This window comes from Lolium perenne, chromosome 5 (genome assembly GCF_019359855.2).
Source record: "Lolium perenne isolate Kyuss_39 chromosome 5, Kyuss_2.0, whole genome shotgun sequence".
NCBI classification, from domain to species: domain Eukaryota; kingdom Viridiplantae; phylum Streptophyta; class Magnoliopsida; order Poales; family Poaceae; genus Lolium; species Lolium perenne.
In genome coordinates this window covers 221,470,204-221,493,174 of record NC_067248.2, presented here as the reverse complement: position 1 = coordinate 221,493,174, position 22,971 = coordinate 221,470,204, and the positions used below count along the sequence as shown (strand labels likewise).

Genomic DNA, 22,971 nt, shown 5'->3' with positions numbered 1-22,971 from the left:
CAGATACACCAGAAGACCAAGATGATCGTTGTCCACATGTCCTCCGCACGGCCTTGGGGTTGGCGAGCGAGGTCCACCATTGAACAATCAGTGTGACAATGTTGGGCATCCACTCGAGCTTGCTATACCACGTCAGGGCCCATGCCCAAACCTCACGAGGGACTACACATCCAAGAAGGAGGTGCTGTATCGTCTCCTGTTCCTGGTCGCAAAGAGGGCAAGTGGTCGGCCGCGGGAGGCCATGTCGTTGAAGCCTATTCGCCGTCCAACACCTATTCTTGGACACCAGCCAAGCCAATAATTTGTAGCTTTATGACGCCCTTGAGCGCCAAATCTCCAAAGCCACTAGCGCCCAGAGAAATTGCGGTCCGCCGACCAACGCCACACAAAGGAGTCCTACTTCGGTACGAGCGTATAGCTGTCAAGAATGCCCCACACGTGAAAGAACTCCACCACCGTTGCACGACTCAGGTCCGGTCCGCAGTCACACAACCACTCACCGGTGATGACATCCTTGACCATGCGAACCTTGGCCTTTCGAGCCGAGACCATTGCCACCGAATTGGGCGCGTGATCCTTAAATGAGACCAACAGTGGGAGGTGGGAGGAACCACTGTGGTATTCTATTAAGACAAAGCTGAGGCTCGAACTTGAGCTGCCTAGCATAGCACCTCATGTGCTAGCCAGTAAGACCCCAGGCCTTGGAACTCCTCCCTAATCCTACGTCTAATGTCCGCTACCTCCGGGGTGACGCCATTAAACACGACGTTGTTCCGGTGCTTTCAGATGCATCAGAAGACCAAGATGATCGGTGCCCACATTTCCCTCCCCACGACCCTGGGGCTACGAAGCGAGGTCCACCATTGAACAATCTACGTGCCAATGACGGGCATCCACTTGAGCTTTTGCCCCACCGCGTCAAGGCCCATGCCCAAATCTCACGAGCGAATACGCATCGAAGCAGGATGTGCTGGATCGTCTCATGTTCCTGGTCGCAAAGAAGGCAAGCGGCCGACCGCGGGAGGCCACGTCGCTGAGACCTTCCGCCGTCCAACACTTGTTCCTGGACACCAGCCAAGCGAAGAACTTGCGGTGGTATGGCGCCCTCGAACGCCAAATCTCCGAAGCCACTGGGACTCGAACTTGCGGTCCGCCGACCAATGCCACACAAAGGAGTCCTCATGCTCCGGTATCAGCGTGTAGCTAGCGAGAATGCCCCACTGGTGAAAGAACTCCACCACCGCTGCGCGACTCAGGTCCTATCCGCAATCACGCAACCACTCACCGGCGATGCCATCCTTGACCGTGCCGTGCGAACCTTAGCCTTCCGAGCCAAGACCATGGCCACCCGATTGGGTGCGATCCTTAAATGAGACCAACAGTGAGAGGTGGAAGGAACCACGGTGGTATTCTATTAAGAGAGATCTGAGGCTCAAACTTGGGCTAGCTAGTAAGACCCCAAGCCTTTCTCAGGCTTTATTAATTTGAAGATGAACATTTATGTCTTATGTTTAAAAATATATTATTGAGGTTCGGACGAGGTCTAATTGAACTCGGACTGGGAGTCAGAGAAAGCGTTTCTTTCCTTGGCGCTACTGCAATGGAAAATCAATCAGTTCAGATTAGCAATCCGTCAGGGAGTGACAAAACCAACATAGTACTACTACTCCGTACTTCGGTTCGAATTGTCAGGCCTAATGGCTTACTGCACCCGTCTCCTACTCTGCTCTTCGTCTCATCTCCCCTGCTATGTTGTGTTCAAATTTTATGTTTATGACAACAGCGGAAGTTCTAACTTCCAACGTCCAAACAACAGCTGTACACAATTCATAACTCGTACTCCATACATTCCATAATTCCTGTGGCATATTCGGATCCATTCCATGATTATTGCATATTCAGATGTACACAAGTCATAACTCGTACTCCATCCATTCGATAATTTTCCATCCATTTCATAATTCTGGATAGATCCGAATTATGAAACAGAGAGAGTACTATTTTTCTTGCAAAAAGGGGGCGGTAACAGATCAAGAAAGTCTTGCAGCAAGACTTGAAGCACAAATGAAGCCAGTTACACCAGGTTCAGGCTCATCATTGTACCAGTGATAAACCCAGATAATAACTGCATACACTTTTGAGACCCTGAAGACAGCTCCATTGCAAAATGAGGCTTGGCTGTCTACAGGTGTTTCCTCAAACTACTTACTAGATAGGAGAAAGAAAACAGCATTGCTTGAGCTGTTCTCGACTCGTGGTCAGTGTTTGCCACGCAAAATGGCCCTAACTGTACATCATCAACAAAAGAACATCTCGACTCGAAAGTTGCATCGTCTTGGAAGGTCAGAGTTTCTCTGCTCAGTGAACCCTTACAGCAGCAGCAGAGACACAGCCTTCGAAACGATCCTTCACTGGCTGCCGTAGTGCGCAATCAACATCTCCAGCCTAGCCCGCCTCTGGACAGATTCGATGTAGCGATGTTCAAGGGACAGCGTATGCTGTCTGTGAATTTCATACTCTCTTTGCAGACCCTGGTATCCTCCGGGTGAGTAAGAGTAGTCACCTCCCCATGGTGGCACAACTGGAGGCTGCTCCGGATTTGCAAGGACTCTACTCGTTGGTGGACGAAAGCCGCATTGTGTGGGCAAAACCTTCAGTGGTTGCCCTCTGCACATTGGCTGTACCAGGTCCTGCTGCTGGTGGAAGTAAGGAGCTCTTTCTGCCCCAGAAAAGTTGACTGTAAAACCTGGATGTTCAATTGGAGCAACTCCAAAGGGTTGAGGAACAAATGGTATTGGCATGTGAACTGTGTTGACTGGAGGAAAATGTGGCTGAGGCCAGGCTAGAGCATGTGGGCGCAGATCAAATTGGCTCATACCAGCTGCTGATACGCCTGGATAGAATTTGCTGTCGCCAAGGAATGGGATTGAACCAATCATGTTTCCATGCACTTTCTTCAGCTTCTTTACGTCTCCAAGGCAGAACATGAATGTGCAGCAAGGACCTAGGGCGAAAGGTTGATCACACTTTGCACTAGCTCCTCTCTTTTGGTTATAACCAGGGTAGTCTTCCTTAGAAAAAGCAACTGTCCGAACCCTAATAAGACAAGAGTCATAGGCCAGCTGCTCGATATCCCATGTGTCATAAGGACGTCCTGTCTTGTGGCTAACGTGGGTTTCACCATAGGGCCGAAGCAGGTACCGCGCATTTGCAAAGAACCCATGCACCAGCTGCTTGTGCGCGCTACATGTCAAAACAAACTGGTTAATGAGAACTTAACTAAGAAACCAAAGGTCCTAAAAACCTGTTAAAGCATTAAACTATCAGAATGTTCTTTGCCTAACTGAACTCAATGAGGAACAATCAGTTAATTACCACTGGCACACAAACATTTAAATTCTTATGGCCAATCTTACCGATCTTACTTCGTATGGGAAGAAAGCATTTGCTTACAAGTTACAAAATAACGCCATTATAGTCCAAATGTCTTTGATTAGTGGGTAGTACATAAATGGAAGGAACTAACAATAAGTAATACAGAGTACTAAGGGATGCATAAAGAGATTTTGCATGAAGGTTCAGAAATACAACAGAATGTTATTAGTTTATTATGCTTGAATTGAATGTTACATGTGATCTTTCCGTCTATATGACAAGATAAGATGTCATCTTTACTTGATACAATCTTTGTAACACTGTAACTTAAAATGCTATTTATTATTACCATAAGATACAGATATAATGCATTTCAGACAATGAGACTATGCAATGTGGGTGATCTCATACTTAAGTTAAGCACTGATAGACAGTCATTAGCACATAACCAAAAAATATATAAAATAAGGACTTCCGACAGGTTCTATGCAATGTGGGATGCACATAAATTTCTAAGTTAGTTACCCACAGTGATGATGACTCATACACAGATTCAGCCATATAGATACAAAATCAAACTAAAACCAAAGAAACTCAGGAAGACCAACTATCATACAATCAGTCCACATGAAAAATGAGAGTGGCTTTGTAATCCATGAATTAAGCAATCATTAGTACACATACTTGATGACATGAAGCTGATCCTCTTTTCCTTTGAACCCAGCATGGGGAAAATTAAAGACAATGCGATCAAAACGTCTCATCTTCAGACATGAGTGAAGCTTCATCGTTTTTGCATCAACGCCATGCAAAACTGTGGCCCCCAATCTTTTCAGTTCTGTTACATTAGCTTCAGCTTTGCCATACTTGCTCGTTAGAGCCCCTGTAAAAGAGGATATCAAAGAAGAATGCAGAGAAAAAACATAAGATTATCTACAAATGGTCGCAGAAATGAAGATAACAACATTTATCCCTCTGAGCTTTGTAATTAGGAGTGAAGCAAATAAGAAATTGGAAGAGTAAAAACTATTTAAATACAACAACTTCATACAAGAATGTAACAAAAGTGGCTGTGGCATGGAATGAAATCAATATACATTTTTGAGTTAGCCTGATGCCTGATATGTTTTCACTGTGTTGATGTTCTCATTCATTTCAGTTTCTTGCTCAAAGAGCATTTTGTCATAGTGGTTGAGCCTCCCTTGACACGAAGAAGTTGCAAAAAATAGACTAATGGTCTGGCAGTGGTTTGGGCAGCAAGGTGGATAACTATGTCAAACAAACGTTACCATAAAATCTGTCATCAGCAAAACAGGGGATCTCAGCCTAAGAGGATAAACAGACAATTTCTAGCAGTGAGACCCCATATGGCATCCAATTTCTGGCAGTAAGAAACAGTATGGCACACAAATTGGGAAATTTCTTCATACATCACAATTAGATTCAGTGAGATAATATGAAGTGCTTAACAAAATCAGTAATGTTCCAATGTACAATAATCATACAGCTGAGGTAGAATTACCACCACCTCTGCATTAGTTCGTTATGCTATGTTTGGTTTACTGCCGACGCTGACCCTACTGACTTGTTGGCTCGCCCAAGAGATTTGGCTTTCGTTTGGAACAGCGCCGACGCCTGGGCGCGCCGAGGGCACACAAATCATTTGCCAAAAAGTTGGCAGCTGAAATTTTGGCTGGGCTAGTTGTGGCTTAAACCAAACACACCCTATGTTACTAACCGAGTGAAGTGCATCAATGCCTTCTTCAACTAGCAGAAGATACTTTGTTCTCTTAGAAGCATCAAATCTACACGTGGTTCCATTTATTCGACATGGCACAAAATATCCAAAACGTAGCATCATCTACTATTACAGTAGCATTAACACAAAGCGCACATCTGGCCATATGACAAGCAGAAAGAGACAGCGGAAAGGAAACCGAACCATAGGAGTCGAGGGACGTGGCGACGAGGTTCTCTGCGGAGCCGAAGGCGGTGGCGAGCGCCAGCGAGAAGGAGAAGTCCCCGTCTCCGACGATGAGTATGCTCTGCGCCGAGGAATAGTGCTTGAGCCACTTGATCCCGTCCTCGTCCTTCTCCGCCTTGCCATTCCCCTTCACGGCGATCGGCTGCACCCCTTCCACCACCGGCGCCTCGTCCTCCCCGCCTCCGGCCGCTGCGGCCACCGGAAACCCTAGCAGCGGCGCCTCGCCCTCCCCGTCGACGGCGATCACCGGAAGCCCCGCCGCGCCCTTCACTCCCACCGCCTCCACTGGCGCCTCTCCGCCGCCGCCGCAACCTCCGGCCTTCGCCGGCCGCCGTGGCCGCCGCATTTTCCCTCTCCTCTCCCCTGGCGAGAGCGACTGCGACCGCGACCGCTGTGTGCTGCTGTGACGAGGCGAACAGAGTAAGCGCGTGGGACTCGGGTCCACTTCCTTCCGAATGCTGCAATCAAACCCAAGCGTTGGCCTTTTGACCTGCCATTGAAAGTCACTGTTGCGCCGGATTTTGCGCGGACGCCGATACGTGGCATCGATTCTGCGCTAGATTTTGAAATTCGAAATACTGGGTGACGTTTTCCCAGATTTCTACTTGCCGCGGTGCGACATTGCAACAGTTTGAAGATAAAAAACATGACCTTTTTTGTGTGTTCTTTTTTCGATAAAAAGCGTTTTATTATTTAAATTTAAAGTATAAGAGCCTCTTCAGTCGCGTCCCTTAAAAAACGTCCGGCACGAATGATTTGGAGCACGTTTGGAACCGCGCCGGATAAAAAGAGACCAAAAATCTATACAAAAAAGAAGTCCTTTCCAACCGTGTCTCTCAAACATCGTCCAAATGCATGCATTTTAATAGAAGAGATCATCCCATGTGGGAAAAGTAGGTGAGAGAATGGAGCTTACACCAATAATAATAATATGGTAATTAGGTCTAGGAAAATTGTCCTTTCCAATTTTCCATGGCTTGGAAATATTTAACAATTACAGAGTATGGAACATTTTTTTCGATGGCACTTCCGCTTGTTTTCTCGAATGTGGGCAGCAGCCCTGAGTATGGAGTATGAATCAAAATGGGCCAAGTTATGTTGTTAAGGAACAACCGAACATGCTCTAGCTGGCCAGTTAAACTAATAAACGTATATGCTGAAGTACATGTACGACGGTGACGAGCCCGGACACGTGCCCTGGGTGCCCATACGGTAAGTCCGCTGCTGTTTGTGGAGGGTATAAGGTAGAACATATCTGAATGATTGACTATATAGATCTCGCAAATAGAAAATGGAAGAAGAGATATTTTATTGTCTCTTGTTCATGACAGAAAAAACATTTCGTTGATCCATGCTAAATGCGTTTTGCAAGGTTATCTTTGGTGAGAATAACACCACGATGAAGGCACTAGTAGGAAAAGCTTCATCAGTGACGCACGAAAACATGATTCTGTGGCGCACGGGCGGTGCGCCACAGAAACTTCGCCACAAAAATAGGGTTTCTGTGGCGCACCGTACCATGCGCCACAGAATTAAGGTGTTCTGTGGCGCACACGATCCGGCTGCGCCACAGAAATAGGTGCGCCACTGAATTCCATTTTGGTGCGCCACATAACAATGTACAGGTATACTCGATTTTTTGCTCCCTGGTGTATTATACAGGTTTTATACAGGTTTTGTACACAGTATACAAGTATAATATAGACAGATAGACAGATATAATATGGACACATATAACATAGCAACATTATACATCATCATCACAGTACTTAGAGCCCGATCGAGATACATATATAGTGGCAAGTGTCAAATGTTTTGCATACAACTCTTAATTCATACAGATTTCATAATTTCGAGATACAAAGTAGTCTTTCCTCCTTTGCTCCCTCCTCTCTACCCATCAGGCTCGCTTGCATCGGGGTCTTCATCCGGTTCCTAAATGATTAAAATGGAAGAAAGTGAGACCAACAAGTCCGATGCACAAGAGAAATGGAATAAATGCCTCATACATTGTTGGTCAACACAAATATTAACATTCAGGGATGGCGTAAGTGAGACCAAGTCCGATGCACAAGAGATTGATATTTGTGCTATCTTACCAGGCTCACTTACGCCACCCCCGAGTGTACGAGTGACCAAACATTTTAATCATCAGCATTTTGAAAATACCAAAGAAAATGGAATGACAAAATGGAATAAGTGCCTCATACATTGTTGGTCAACACAAATACTATGGTCAGAAACCATAGTTGCAGTATACGCATGATATACTTTGCGAGAAGATCCCCTTTCCCCGGCCGTCGTTCGTGAACGGGTCCTTGACGAGACAACAACGCCGATCTGCCTCTCGGCGCGAGAACCACAGCGATCCCGCCGCCTCCCACAGTGGCCGCGTCTCTGCGCTCTTCTCCATGGCCGGACCACAATTTGACTCACCGGGGGAATAATGATAATCGCCATCACCACTATCGCCGGACTCCACGAGTGCATAGCGATTTGCGGCGGATGCCACTTTTCTTCCCTCGCCGTGCGATGAACGAGTCCTTGATGCAAAGACCGTGTCGGCACGCGACATTATGCGGCCCGTGTTGCGCGCTTCGAGCCGTGTGTCCGCGCCTGCCTTTGTTCGCCTTCTTGCCCGGTGAACCAATAGACTGATCATTGGAATAAGGAAACCGATGACGGTCGGTCGCAAGATTAGATTGCGATCGGCCGTCATCGGCTTCCTTATTCCAACGATCAGTCTATTGTTCACCGGGCAAGAAGGCGAAGAGTGCAGGGCGCGGGAGACACGGCATGAAGCGCGGCAACAGGGGTCGGCATGATGCTAGGGAGGCCGGCACCGTCTTTGCATCAAGGACTCGTTCACGTACTGGATGGCGAGAGAAGAGAAGTGGCATCTACGCAAAGTACTCTACACTGGAGTGCAGTGATAGTGGTGATGGCTATTATCATTATTCCCTCGGTGTGTCCAATCGTAGTCCGGCCATGGAGAAAAAGCGCAGAGCGCAGGAGACGCGGCCACAAGGGAGGCGGCTAGGACTGGCGTGGTTCTGCGCCGGAGAGGCAGGTCGGCGTTGTTGTCTCGTCAAGGACTCGTTCACGGAACGTCGGCCGGGGAAAGGGGGGCCCGTCTACAAAGTATATTGCGGTGTATAGGTGACCAAACATTCTAAACATCGGCACTAAAATGGAAGAAAGAGCCAAGTGGTATCTCAACTAGATATCATATGCCTCATACTTTGTTGGTCGAAAGAAATATTAACATTCAGGGATGGGGTCAGCGAGGCCAGGTAGGATGCACAAGATATTGATATTTGTGCCATCACACCAGGCTCACTGGCCCCACCCCAGAGTGTACAAGTGACCAAACATTCTAATCATCGGCCAATGCAATTAAGAAGTGCCAACTCAAATAATAGACAATTGAATAGTATGAACTAAATGGAATGCCTCATACTTTGTTGGTCGAAACAAATATTAACATCCAGGGATGGAGTAAGTGAGGTCAGGTAGGATGCACAAGATATTGATATTTGTGCCATCACACCAGGCTCACTTGCTCCACCCCCGAGTGTACGAGTGATCGACCAACCATCTACTCAACGGCAAGTACAAAAACACCCACAAACCACCAACCATGGTGACATACGGCAAGATGCTCAAACACACATAGCAGGCATGGCGCAGATGCTCCAAAGGGATTATTCATCACTTGGTATATAGACCAAGTGATGCGGCAAAAGAGAGGCCAATCAAGAACCGGTAAATCCAGGTAAGTGATAGATATGCCTAAACAAGCAACAACACATAGCATATCCCGACTAACCAGATGAGACAAGTCTTGGTAGCCAACTTAATCACCTAGCACCACCCAGCCTTTTAAAACCATCGAAATTGAGTCCATTTTCTTCAAAGGATACCACAGTGGCATTCATTTACATGATCCCCTACTGTGGATATCTCTATTTTCATCAAAGCCAACAAGAAATAAGGGATTACCATAAGGGATTACTCATCACTTGGTAGTAATTAACCAAGTGATGCTGGCTAGAGTCCTTAAAAGAAATCCATCATAAGCATGGTCAAATACACATATATAGCATGGGGCAGATGCTCCATAGGGATTATATATTCATCACTTGGTAATTTGGAGAGCAAACAAGCAGTAGTCATATCACTCAATCCAATAATATAGTAATTTGGATCATAAGGCATCAATTAAGGAGGCAATTAACCAGGGACAAAGGGAAACATTTGATGATCCAGTAAGTGCATGACACTTTGAGCTACCAAGAATAAAGGCCAACAGTGGATAAACATCTGCAAGCAGCTCACACACACATGCAAACACATGTGTTGACAGTAACTAAACAGCAGAAGAACACCACCAGATATTCATGGGTACTTAGGATCAGTAGGGAATTGATAAAGTACAGCGAGGAGCAAGCATACCATCAGAAACTGTCCATTTAAGAGAAATAACATTGGGGTAATGTTAAAATGTTTGTCTCCATATTTGGGAGATATTTTTAATATTGGAGTCTAGCTAATGGAAATCAACAACTAGTCTTGATCTCCAAATGGTGATTAGAGGGAATTTATTCATCTTAAGCAACATTAGGGACAAATGGGATCATGCAAGGGACTTGGGTCATTTGGATCATAAGGCATCAATTAAGGAGGCAACCAGGGACAAAGGAAAACATTTGATGATCCATTATCATAGACAACAAAGCAGCAACTTTTCCCCCTCTAATCTAGCTAGAGTCCTTAAAAGAAATCCATCATAAGCATGGTCAAATACACATATATAGCATGGGGCAGATGCTCCAAAGGGATTATATATTCATCACTTGGTAATTTGGAGAGCAAACAAGCAGTAGCCATATCACTCAATCCAATAATATAGTAATTTGGATCATAAGGCATCAATTAAGGAGGCAACCAGGGACAAAGGGAAACATTTGATGATCCATTATCATAGGCAACAAAGCAGCAACTTTTTCCCCTCTAATCTAGCTAGAGTCCTTAAAAGAAATCCATCATAAGCATGGTCAAATACACATATATAGCATGGGGCAGATGCTCCATAGGGATTATATATTCATCACTTTGTAATTTGGAGAGCAAACAAGCAGTAGTCATATCACTCAATCCAATAATATAGTAATTTAGATCATAAGGCATCAATTAAGGAGGCAATTAACCAGGGACAAATGGAAACATTTGATGATCCAGTAAGTGCATGACACTTTGAGCTACCAAGAATAAAGGCCAACAGTGGATAAACATCTGCAAGCAGCTCGCACACACATGCAAACACATGTGTTGACAGTAACTAAACAGCAGAAGAACACCACCAGATATTCATGGGTACTTAGGATCAGTAGGGAATTGATAAAGTACAGTGAAGAGCAATTATACCATCAGAAACTGTCCATTTGAGAGAAATAACATTGGGGTAATGTTAAAATGTTTGTCTCCATATTTGGGAGACATTTTTAATATTGGAGTCTAGCTAATGGAAATCAAGAACTAGTCTTGATCTCCAAATGGTGATTAGAGGGAATTTATTCAGCTTAAGCAAAATTAGGGACAAATGGGATCATGCAAGGGACTTGGGTCATTTGGATCATAAGGCATCAATTAAGGAGGCAACCAGGGACAAAGGGAAACATTTGATGATCCATTATCATAGGCAACAAAGCAGCAACTTTTTCCCCTCTAATCTAGCTAGAGTCCTTAAAAGAAATCCATCATAAGCATGGTCAAATACACATATATAGGATGGGGCAGATGCTCCAAAGGGATTATATATATTCATCACTTGGTAATTTGGAGAGCAAACAAGCAGTAGCCATATCACTCAATCCAATAATATAGTAATTTGGATCATAAGACATCAATTAAGGAGGCAACCAGGGACAAAGAGACAAAGTAATTTCGTCGAGCACTTTGTGCCCGCACGGGAGAGGAAGAGGGAGGGGAGGGGAGGCGCTAGAGGTGGAGCTCACCGACGATGCTGTTGGAGGAGGGGCCGGGTAGAGGAAGAGGGAGGGGCCGGGTAGGGGTGGAGGAGGAGGTTGACGATGATGGCAGGGGTGGAGGAGGAAGACGCGGCGGCTCCTCCTCCTTGACGCGGAGCCGGCCCCTCCTCCTCCATGCGGCGGCCCCTCCTCCTCCACGCCGCAACGGCTTGTGCTGCTGGTGGCGGGGATGGGTGGAGCGTGGCGGCATGCGGCCCTCGCGGAGGAAGGAGGCGGCGGCGGCGACGACGACGGCGACGCTCACCATGGAAGGCGGCGGCGCGCGGCGGTAGGGAGAGGAAGAGGGGTGGAGGAGGAAGAAGTACGGGCGGGGGGGAGGGGGTACGGTTGGATATAGAAGGCGCTATTTCTGTGGCGCACCAGCACAAGTGCGCCACAGAATCAACTACTTCTGTGGCGCACCAGAAACAGTGCGCCACAGAAACACTTATTTCTGTGGCGCAGCACGCCATGTGCGCCACAGAAATACCTACACTAATAATTGGTGGTGGCAGGATGTGGTCCCCACATACTTTCTGTGGCGCACAGTTCAGTAGTGCGCCACAAAAATAGCTTATTTTTGTGGCGCATTCTTTCTCGTGCGCCACAAAAAATCTTTTTGTGGCGCATTTCTGTTGGTGCGCCACAGAACTAAGCTCCACCTATAAGCATTTCCTTACTAGTGAGGTACCATGCAAATAACTTTGTCTTAAGTGGTATCCTCAATTTCCAAATTAATTTATTATTACTAACTGGTTGTATCGGTTGAATTAACACTTTATACATGGACTGAACCGAGAAAATCACATTCTTGTAAGTCCCCAACGAAACTCATCAGTACCCTGTACCAATTGTACTAAAGCTAATCTTTGTAATAGCTCATTCCAAGAGGTCAGCCGGGGACCGACAAGATCGCGTATGAATGCCATAGATGGCGGTGTTGTCTCCAACACTTTCTGCAAGGTATCACCTTTATGACGTACAATACTGTATAAAACGGGATATTGTTCTCGAAGGGTGGTTGATTCTAACCATTTGTCCTCCCAAAACCTTATCTCAGACCCATCCTGATCCATATTGGAAAAAGTACATTTATGATGCCATTATTTCAGCCCAAAAGTGAGAATTTCCAGGTTTCATATAACCTGGGAAATCGCCTTTGAACCAACGTACTTTCTCCTCAATATATTTTGACATATGTCATTCTTAGTTAACAACCTAGCCAGCCATTTTACTAGCAAGACATAGTTTTTAACCTCTAGATCATGAACGCCAAGTCCACCCTGATCCTTTGGATGACATAAAATACTCCATTTAGTCAATCGATATTTCTTTTTCTTGCTATCACCTTACCAAAAGAATCTGGATCGGAAATAATCCAATCTGCGCAGGATTTCTTTAGACAACTGGAAGAAAGAAATCATATACGGTACCATGTTTATAAGCACTGAATTAATGAGAACTAGTCTTCCATCTAGGAACAACAATTTTCCTTTCCAACTATTTAGACGCTTATGTAATCTTTCCTCCACAATTTTTCGTTCAACAATTGTAAGCCTTCTATGATGAATCGGAATACCCAAATAGCTAATTGGAAAACTGCCCAACAAACAACCGAAAAGTTCGGCGTACAAGTTGACATCTTCTTGTGTCTCGCCAAAACAAAACAATTCACTCTTACGGAAGTTAATCTTAAGATCTGATAAATGCACAAACGCTGATAAGATTAATTTCAGGTTCGTAGCTTTTTTCAGATCGTGATCCATAAAAAGAATTGTATCATCGATGTATTAATAAATAGACAATCCCTCGTCAACAAAGTGGGGAACCACTCCTTCAATCTGGCCATGGACTTTAGCGCGGTCAATTAATATGATGAATCTTGATCTTGTTATAAAAGGAGAAAGGTAAATCATGAACTTTCTATTCTTTGACCACAATGAGGTAGTGCAATTAATGCAAGAGATTTTTTCTCGACCGGGATATCCAAAATCTCGACGAAAAACAAAAATTCCGTTACCTCCAAAGAAACACTTATACCCGCCAAAACAATTCGGTTGGATTTGAATTCAAACTATAGTCTGCATGAAAAAAAAGTTATATATCAAAGAGATGCTCAAACTAGCTAAACATGAGACCCAGCCAGACCTAAACTAGCTCGTAAAGTCTTCCCCGTCACGCTGCAGCCGACACACCTCAGCTACCTCTAGGGAGCATCGTCCATGCCTGAGGCGACCAAGATGGGGCCAAAATTAAGGGTCTAGACCGTCGGCACAGCCCATAGGAATAGCCGCCGAGGGGCTGCCACGCTTCCAATCAGTGAGTGTTGTGCCGTCGGCATAGCCGCTAGTCCCGCGCCTAAAAAGACGTGCAGAACTGTGCCGCCGTCAGCATAGACCCTACCATTTGGCACGACCAAAGACCATTTGTTACTTTTTTTTGTTCCAGCGAGCAAATAGCAATTAATTCACAGAATAATTAGCAGCAAAAAAAACAATTAAATCAAAAGATCATCATCACAATGTCATTCCCGTAGAATTGTGCAGCCGCCTCGAGGATCATCCGGCCGCGCCCGACCTCCATCGAGCTGAAGAGCACAACCGTGGGTCCCCGTGCGGCGCACCACCGCACACAGCGAGTGGCAATTACAATTCCAAATTTCATAGATAGCCAAATGATGGTACAACATTAAGGTGTTTGTTATAAACGCGACAAGCAAATAACGAAGAACGAAACAAGAACACACGCAGGGGACACAAGATTTTAATGTGGAAAACCCACTCCAACAAAGAGAGGTAAAAACCACAGACGCCAACCAGCAAAACTTCACTATATCGAGGAGTATTTTTACAAACGTCGTGGGATATCTTATAATCTGATAAACACTAGACGGCGGCTTACAAGAGGTATATATAGACGGTGGCATCAATCCGTACCGCTTCGGCCCAAGCCTACTGGCGACGGGGCTCGCTCCACTCGTCAGAACTTAGGTTCCCTTTAGAATGAATTTGGTTCATAATACGACAATGTTTGTGGGTGGATTGTCACCGCCTACCGTGCCACGGGTTTCACTTTTTCCGGTGGATTGCAATAGCAGTTAAATGCCCGGACCAAAAAAAACTTCAGGAGTAGGTGCAAGATGCCTCTTAGAAATATGCTCACAAAGATTAATTCGGGAAGATATACTCACAAGGATTGAAGAATCAAACAAGCATTATAGAAAGTTTTTCTAAGAACTGAACCTTACAAGATATCCTTAAACCAAAAAAGCTCTAAACATCTAGAGGTTATAGCACACTTAGCATATTGCCCGCCAAAAACTACAACTACCACAAGAGGTAGTAATCAGCGAAGCAGAAAGGTTGCAGATTATGTTCCTTTGGTAGACGCTAGTCAGGTCGACGTTCTCGGGAACAAACGTGCACAAAAGTTACCAACAGACAGACCATATTTCAGCTCAATTAGATATAGTTTGCCTGATCAAACTGTTCGCCTATCGAAGCTAATCTACATACATTGGAACTTTTTTTTTTGACCTGGCATACATTGGAACTACAGTTTTCCAAACTGAAAAAAGCACCGTGAAAACTGATTCTCCAACGAACCAAACACTCCGAGCAACTAACTAGATCGAGGTGCTCAAAGTCAGGAACAAGATGTTTAGAGCCAATCCAAACATATTTGGGCCCCTACCACCATCTTGAAGACAACAGATGATGAATCAAACAACCAGGAGGAAATCCGCTATCCTTATTTTTCTCTCTTTCCACAACATTTTCAGATAGACATTTTTAACCAGTGTTGAGATCCAATTCAAACATATGTTCATCACATAGCAGTCAAATATAATTTCGAAAGCAAAATACAAATGGAAACAAAATGAAGGCGCACCGAACCCATAAAAGTGTGCTAGATAATCTGCTGCATTTTCCAACGCCATCAGCTTATATGATGTTCATCTTAATTAGTATGGGCAGCTCAAATAAAAGCCTAGATCATTACGTCGCGTCCGAGACAACATCTGACGACCGAGTTCATGCTACCGCCAGAGTGACACAGTCACAAAGACTCACATGCCTGGCTATAACAAGAGAATCTATCCCTTGAGGAAGATGAATGTGCGGGAATCACTTATATCGAAGTCTCGGTCGCACCTCCAGCCAGACCCTCTCTTCTGGTTATAACCTGGGTAGTCTTGTATTTGAAACGCAGCTTCCTCAAGCATAGTGAGCGAGGACTCAGATGCTAGCTGCTCGATACCCCACGTCCAGTAAGGATGCTTTGTCTTGTGGGTAACGTGGACCTCACCTTGACGAAAGAGCATGTGGCGCGCCGTGGAGAAGAAGCCCCTCACCAGCTCCTGATGCGACCTAGAAGCCAGATCGATCAAGAGGTAATTACTAATTAATAGAGGTCTAAGACTAGTCACAATGGGAAGTATCATAGATTAGTATCATGCATATGATACTAGTTTATGATACAACACCTATAATGCATAGTATCATGAATTAGTATCATAGTTCTATCATATTTAATGTTTTGTAGAATCTCAATGCAAATATGTGTACATGATGTGTTTGCCACTAAAATTTCTAGTTTTACGTGCTATGATACTGTATCTACATATGATACTACTCTCACCTCTCTCCTCATTAATTGATGTGCCACATCAGATTTTTGCTTACATGGCATGCATGATACTACCTATGATACTCCCATTGTGGCTAGTCTAAGCACAAAACAGATGACCACAATTAGATCTAGAAATCGAGCAGATATATACTTGATCATATCCGCGTTGTCCTCACGTCCGTTGAACCCAGCGTGAGGAAAATTGAAGACAATCCGATCAAAAAGTCTCGGCCACAGATCGGCGTGGACATTCATCTCTTTCACATCGACGCCATGCAGAACCGTGGCACCCAACCTCTCCAGCTCCTTCACATTCGACACCGCGTGGCTGTACTTGGTATTCAGTTCCTCTGTGGAAGCAGATTTGCGCGCAAGAAATGCACGTGGAGTAAATTGTTCAGTGCAAACTGAAGATGATCATACGAATTAGACCGGCCAAAATAAGCATGGAACAGCATGCATGCATGTTCCTTTCATGCCAGAATAGAAGCCTTCAAATGACTACTCCAAACGGGAGTACGAGTAGCGGAACCGAACCGTAGGTGTCGAGGGAGGTGGCGACGATGTTCTTGCCGGAGCCGAACGCGGTGGCGAGCGCCAGCGAGAAGGAGAAGTCCCCGTCTCCAACGGTGAGTATGCTCTGGTCCGAGGAGTAATGCTTTAGCCACTTCGTTCCCGCGGCCACGGCGAGCGCCTGCATTCTTCCGCTACCACGGCGAGAGGGACTGCAGCTATAGCGTGTGTGGGAGCGAGCTAGCTGGGACTCAGTTAGAATCGAACCGTTCTGGGGAGGGGTATTTGATGTACTGGCGCGCAGGGAGATCAAAGGGCTGGGTCGCCTTGAGTTCTGCTGTAGAGTGATCTTGGGCTGGATGTCCTCCATTAATTCTGCGCTCACACTTGGGAATGCCAAACGCTTGGATGCATAGAAAGTTGGCATGGAATTGAATTGGACTAAGATTCCAAATCCGAGATGGAAATGAATTGGTTTCAAATTCGATTCCGTTGTTTGGTTGTGTTTAGAATTTACTGTTGGAATTGAAAGTTGTAACCAATTCTAAATCCCGTTTGGATGTACAAAGTATGGAATCTGATGTTTTGTTGAATCTGGACAACTTTAAACATAATAAAACATTAAACTAGGAAAATCTGCCGGCGCTGGGTGCATGAGCCGGAGCAGTGCACGGCCGGCCTGCCGTTGAAGGAGCCGGCCGGCAGCGGGCGCAGGGTCATGCGGCGGCGGGAGCCCGAGCCGGTGTAGGGCACGGCCGGCGTGCCGTCGAAGGAGCCGGCCGGCGGCGGGGACGCGGGCGGCTGGATCTGCCGGGCGTGGACGTGGGCGACGGGAGCTGCCGGAGCGGGATGGGCGCGAGGGCATGCGGCGGCGGGGAGGGGACCTTGGCGGAGGGAGGGGACTCGGGGCACGGAGGCCACACGGCGGCGGGGGCTGCAGAGCTCGGAGGTCACGCGGCGGCGGGGGATGCAGAGCTCGGAGGCCACGCTGCAGCGGGCGGCGGGGCCACGCGGCGTGGGAACGGCGGCGGGGCCACGCGGCGTGGGAACGGCGGCGGGCGGCAGGGGAACGGCGGCGGGCGACGGGGGAACGGCGGCGGGCGACGGGGGAACGGCGGAGGGCCCGACAGGAGAGATTCGGGGAGGGTGACGAGCGAAACGTTTCGCTCTTTCCGAGCGTTTCCGAGCTCGCTCCCTCGGAATGTTTGGCTGGCTATTTGCACAGGAAGATTCGGAGCTCGGAATTTTGTTGGGTTTCCACGCGAAGATTCCGAACGCAAGCCAAACGGCGGAATTGGCCCATTTGGCCCAAATTCCAATTCCACGTCGCAATTCTACGCAACCAAACACAGCATAAGTGACTTGTGCAGTTTTTTTACTTTCGAGGTGGCTTTTATTAGGAAGTTCAAGAATCTGATGAATGTAATACTTTGATCAGAAGAATTGAGCAACAAAATCTTGATCATATTGCACGTAATTGGCATACTTCATCCGTTAACAGGGGCGCACATAGTCCAAAAAATTGCTGTAACCATTATTTTGGTTAATAAAATATGATTTTTTTTATCATTTGACACCTTTTTCGAATACGAATCTAATGGTATACATTTTGTAAACATATAATTCATATTTTGGTGATCAAATTAATGGTCATGTCGCCTATTAAACTGAGACGGATGGAGTGGTTGGATTCGTATTAAAAACAATACCATTTTTCTATATATATTTTATGTAATTATTAGTTGAAGCAAAAATATGAAAAACAAGGTTACCTTATTCGTTGGAATGGAGGAAATATCACTATAATCGCTATACATGGAGTAGTATAGGAGTATGGTTTTAGAAATTCTAGCTTCTAAGGGCGTGTTTGATAAGGGCGTGTTTGAGAACCTGGCGATTCACTACGGGAACCAGTCAAGGTGCCGACGGCCAGATCCTATGCCGACGGCAAAATATCGGGGCCGTCGGCACAAGACTCGTTCTGGCCAGGCCAGCAGGTCAGCCGTCGGCACAGGTAAACCGTCGGCACATGAAGGTCTGTGCCGACGGCAACCGTCGGCACAGTTTCGGCCGTCGGCACAGTTTCGGCCGTCGGCATAGCCTCTCCGCCGTGACGGCGAGCTAACAGCGTCAGGCCTGTGCCGACGGCAAAGCCGTCGGCATATATTTTCAGCCCTGTCGGCATAGCTATTTTCCATTTTACGACATTAATCTTAAAAAAATCATAACTAAATCATTATAATTCAGAAAAATACAAATAATATATCAAAATTTTCAGAAAAATAAGTTCTATCTTGGAAAAATATCAAACTTGAAATATTTAAAATGAAAAAGATCTTCATGCCCACCGTTTTGAATATAGTTTGAAACGGGCATAAAATATTCGAAAACGATCCAAACAATGTGAAACCTTCGCATGGTGTCATATTATGTGTCATAGTTGCAAGGAAAAATATTAAAGTTGGAAAATTGCGAACATCACAAAAAATCCTTCACAAAATGAGCTATCATGTTCGAGGTTTCATGACATTTAGGTCAAACGACCATGTTATGGATAGAATCACGGCATAGTTTCTGATAATGTGCCCATATTGTGCACACATGTGCATCTTGGGACATCTTACGATATTGCAGGAGGAAGTTTTCCATTTTATCGCACGAAAAAACCATTTTTCATTTTTGAGGTGCCGAAAACGGGGTGTTTTGTGAAGCAACCACCAAATTAAAGATTGACATTGGTACCAACACATTTTAAAAAAATACTAGACCAACTAAGATGCAAAATTCTCAACCGGTGTATCTGAAACCTTTCTGTCCACCCCTCATGAAAAAGACAAATTCCTGCCGAATCGGCAGGAGGCCGACCAGATTTGAACTACGGGTACATGAAATATTGCTCAAGATTTTTTGTAAAAATCATTTTTAGATTCACAACATGCTATTTCATCAGAGATCCAGTGCAAGTTTGGCGAGCCTCAGCCCCGGGCAAAGGATCTTCATGCCCGCCGTTTTGAATATAGTTTGAAACAGGCATAAAAAAATTGAAAACGATCCAAACAATGTGAAACCTTCGCGTGGTGTCATATTATGTGTCATAGTTGCAAGAAAAAATATTAAAGTTGGAAAATTGCGAACATCACAAAAAATCCTTCACAAAATGAGCTATCATGTTCGAGGTTTCATGACATTTAGGTCAAACGACAATGTTATGGATAGAATCACGATATAGTTTGTGATAATATGCTCATATTGTGCATACATGTGTATATTGGGATGTCTTACGATATTGCAGGAGGAAGTTTTTCATTTCATCGCACGAAAAAACCATTTTCCATTTTTGAGGTGCCGAAAACGGGGTGTTTTGTGAAGCAACCACCAAATTAAAGTTTCACATTGGTACCAACATATTTTTTTAAAATACTAGACCACCTAAGATGAAAAATTTCCCTACCGGTGTATCTGGAACTTTTACGTCTATCCCTCATGAAAAAGACAAATTCCTGCCGAATCGGTAGGAGGCCGGCCAGATTTGAAATACTGGTACATGATCTAATGCTCAAGATTTTTTGGAAAAAATATTTTTAGATTCAAAATATGATATAGATGTCATATTTGGATTCCTCTCATTTTTCTAATCGATTTAGACATATTATTTGTCAAATTTTGATTTACAGATTTAAAGATATTAATTATTCCATATTAAATAAAAAAGAAAAAAATAAATCATTTTATTGTCCATTTGAATTCAAGATTAATATACTTATTCTTGTAGTTTATGTAGGTAATTGTTTGGAATTCAAAAAATAATGATATGCAACATCAAGTAATAAGGGTTAATAGTATTGATATGGTATTATTGTCAACAAGGTGTCATTTCTTTCATGGAATCTAGTCTAAATGGAACCAAGAAGTTAAGCGTGCTAGGGGTGGAGTACTGTGAGGATGGGTGACTGACCGGGAAGTTTGACCATGAGTGGAATTTGACCTAATATTAAGTGTAGTTAGAGTTAAAATGGTGCATGTGAGAGATTAAAAAGATATGAAAAAAAAATTTGAAAAAATTTTAAATTTATTTTTTTGAAAAAATTCGAGCCAGAATTACCAAACGGCGTTATTTCAAAGCCGTCGGCACAGGATGCTGTGCCGACGGTCAGCCTGTGCCGACGGCAACTTTGACTGTGCCGAGGCGTTATTGTGCCGACGGCAAGGTGCCGACGGCTGCCGTTGGCACAAGCCTGTGCCGAAGGCAAAGCAAGCTGTGCCGACGGCCGCCGGCCGTCGGCACCTTGACTGGTTCCCGTAGTGATTGTCCCGTGCGGTTCATTAGCTATCAACACGTTTCAATCTGCCGTGCCAAATTGAAACACAGTGAAACTCGACAAAAGTTGATAAAACCCCAGTGTGGCACTAATATCTTAAAACAGGCAATCGATGGCACAAAAATACACTCATGCGCGGAACAAAAACATTTCTCTATTTCTTAGTGGTTCCACTCAAATATTCCCAACCCAAGGACTGCGTGTTTTGGTGTCCAGGGAATGTGAACCCCTTTTCTTTGAAAAAATCAAAGCCATGTTTTAAAGATTTTCTAGACAATGATGCATACTCCAAGTGCACAAAATTTAATGCGGAATACAAACCACTTATGCGGTACATAGTACATACTTTCGACATGGCTCGCAACAACATGACCGATCACCCCTCTTGCTTCTGTCAGGGCCCGCCGGTGCAATGTCGTCGTGTTGAGCAGGATCCTCCAGTGGCGTTGGAGGAACAAGCATCTCCGATGAGGGAGGAGGGTCAGTCCCTCCCGACGACAGACCACCAAGCTGGCTCCTCCCCCTCGTACTGCGGCTGGTCCTCCTCGGACAACGAATGCAAAAGGAATTTGAAGGACGACGAGGACGCGGCGACTACGATAGAGGAAGATGAGTCTCCACAGCTCGAATAGTGGGAGGTGGCTAAACAGGAGGCAGAGGAGGAAGAGGACAAGTTGCTCGAATAGCAGGGGTTGTTGATGGTGTCCTTCACGCACAAACGAGAGGAATACAAAGAGCGCGAGGAGATGTGCATCAATGTCATACCGCCTACGATGTGGAGGCCTCTGCCTCTCGTGTAGCGGCGACCTTGTCCACCGGGAACGACGATATCATCTACATCTCCAACAATGATGAGGAGATTTTTGGATAAACATCGCACACGCTTTAGTATGAGAAAATCATATGGGATGCTAATTATCACACACGGTTTCAGTTACATTTCACAAACTTAGATTCTCTATAAAAAAAATTGTGAATATTTTGATCGTGAAATATTCTTACGAGTTCACCAATTTTGTTTCAAATGCAAACTTAGAATCTTCACGCAATTTACATCCTCGCCTATAAAATGTGTCACCCACTCTTCCCGTTGGTGGCCTCCCCGCATCTACACCATGCCTTCCTACAAATTCACTCTAGTATACATCAACCACGCGCCATCTAATGTGGACGAGGAGCATTCCTCAAAGCACACTGCTTTGGGGAAGCATCATCAACCTCACGGGTTCTAACTCGGAGGAGGAGCAAGCTCCAAAGCAGGAGGAACACATTCCAGGGGAGGAGGAGCTGGATAGGATGCACGAGGAGGACTTGGAGGAGCATATGGTGATGGAGGATTCTATCGCGTCGGAGCGGCGTGAGGAAGAAGCTGAGCATCCCAGTAGTGGAGGACACCTGTAACATCTCAGGATTGGGGTTACAAAAAAGAGAGGAAACAAATGTGTGCATTGCATTCATGCATAGAAAATCCAGAAAATTTTCGCGCTTTCAAATAAAACATATCACAGTAACTCAAGTTTCACTTGAGTTGATGGAATTGAAGTAGATCATCAAGTTAAGTGCTATAAACATCAATGTGACTTTTGCTTAAACCTTGTTTTGGGTAGAGATGATTTAATCTATGGGTTACATCAGATGGAACTAGAACTACTCCAACCACACTTTAAGTAAGGATTAAATACCAAATGTTCTAAAGGATTATAATATGGTATTCCTTGCAACCATATATGGATATAGTTCAACCACCAAATAAAAAATAAGAAAGAATCAGGAAATCATTCTTGACTTATCTTTTTACCAAATAAATACTTCTACCATGATCCTCTTGGTATATCTAAAACTCAATTCTTAAAATCATGTCAAGGACATTACACAAGTTCTTTATCAAACCTTAATCATTCCATTCTTGTCTTGTCAACACCCGGATTTTTAAGTCCAGATGCCTGTTATGCCATACATCGCAATCCCAGGAATATTGTTGTTGCGAGACATAACAGTTGAATATCATAAGTCATCATTCATTACATATCATAGTCGTCTTACAAATAGACCACATGATCCAATATTACAATAATAGTGAACTATTGTTTCAACACACATCACAAATACATAGCGGAAG

At 44.8% G+C, this 22,971-nt stretch overlaps 2 protein-coding genes across 2 annotated transcripts; both read right to left on the bottom strand.

The window, feature by feature from the left end:
• Nucleotides 1-2,028: 2,028 nt before the first annotated feature.
• On the bottom strand, nucleotides 2,029-5,826 carry LOC127302009 (uncharacterized). The gene is made up of 3 exons (XM_051332355.1): nucleotides 5,318-5,826; nucleotides 4,060-4,258; nucleotides 2,029-3,243 (listed from the first exon to the last, which is right to left on the bottom strand). Exons 1-3 carry the CDS (start codon nucleotides 5,703-5,705, stop codon nucleotides 2,409-2,411), a joined length of 1,422 nt encoding a protein of 473 aa, XP_051188315.1. The 5' UTR covers nucleotides 5,706-5,826; the 3' UTR covers nucleotides 2,029-2,408.
• Nucleotides 5,827-15,484: 9,658 nt separating this feature from the next.
• On the bottom strand, nucleotides 15,485-16,720 carry LOC127304124 (heavy metal-associated isoprenylated plant protein 41-like). Its single transcript, XM_051334830.1, has 3 exons — nucleotides 16,558-16,720; nucleotides 16,172-16,370; nucleotides 15,485-15,758 (listed from the first exon to the last, which is right to left on the bottom strand). The coding sequence occupies exons 1-3, from the start codon at nucleotides 16,718-16,720 to the stop codon at nucleotides 15,485-15,487; spliced, it is 636 nt and encodes a 211-aa protein (XP_051190790.1).
• Between the last annotated feature and the right edge of the window lie 6,251 nt (nucleotides 16,721-22,971).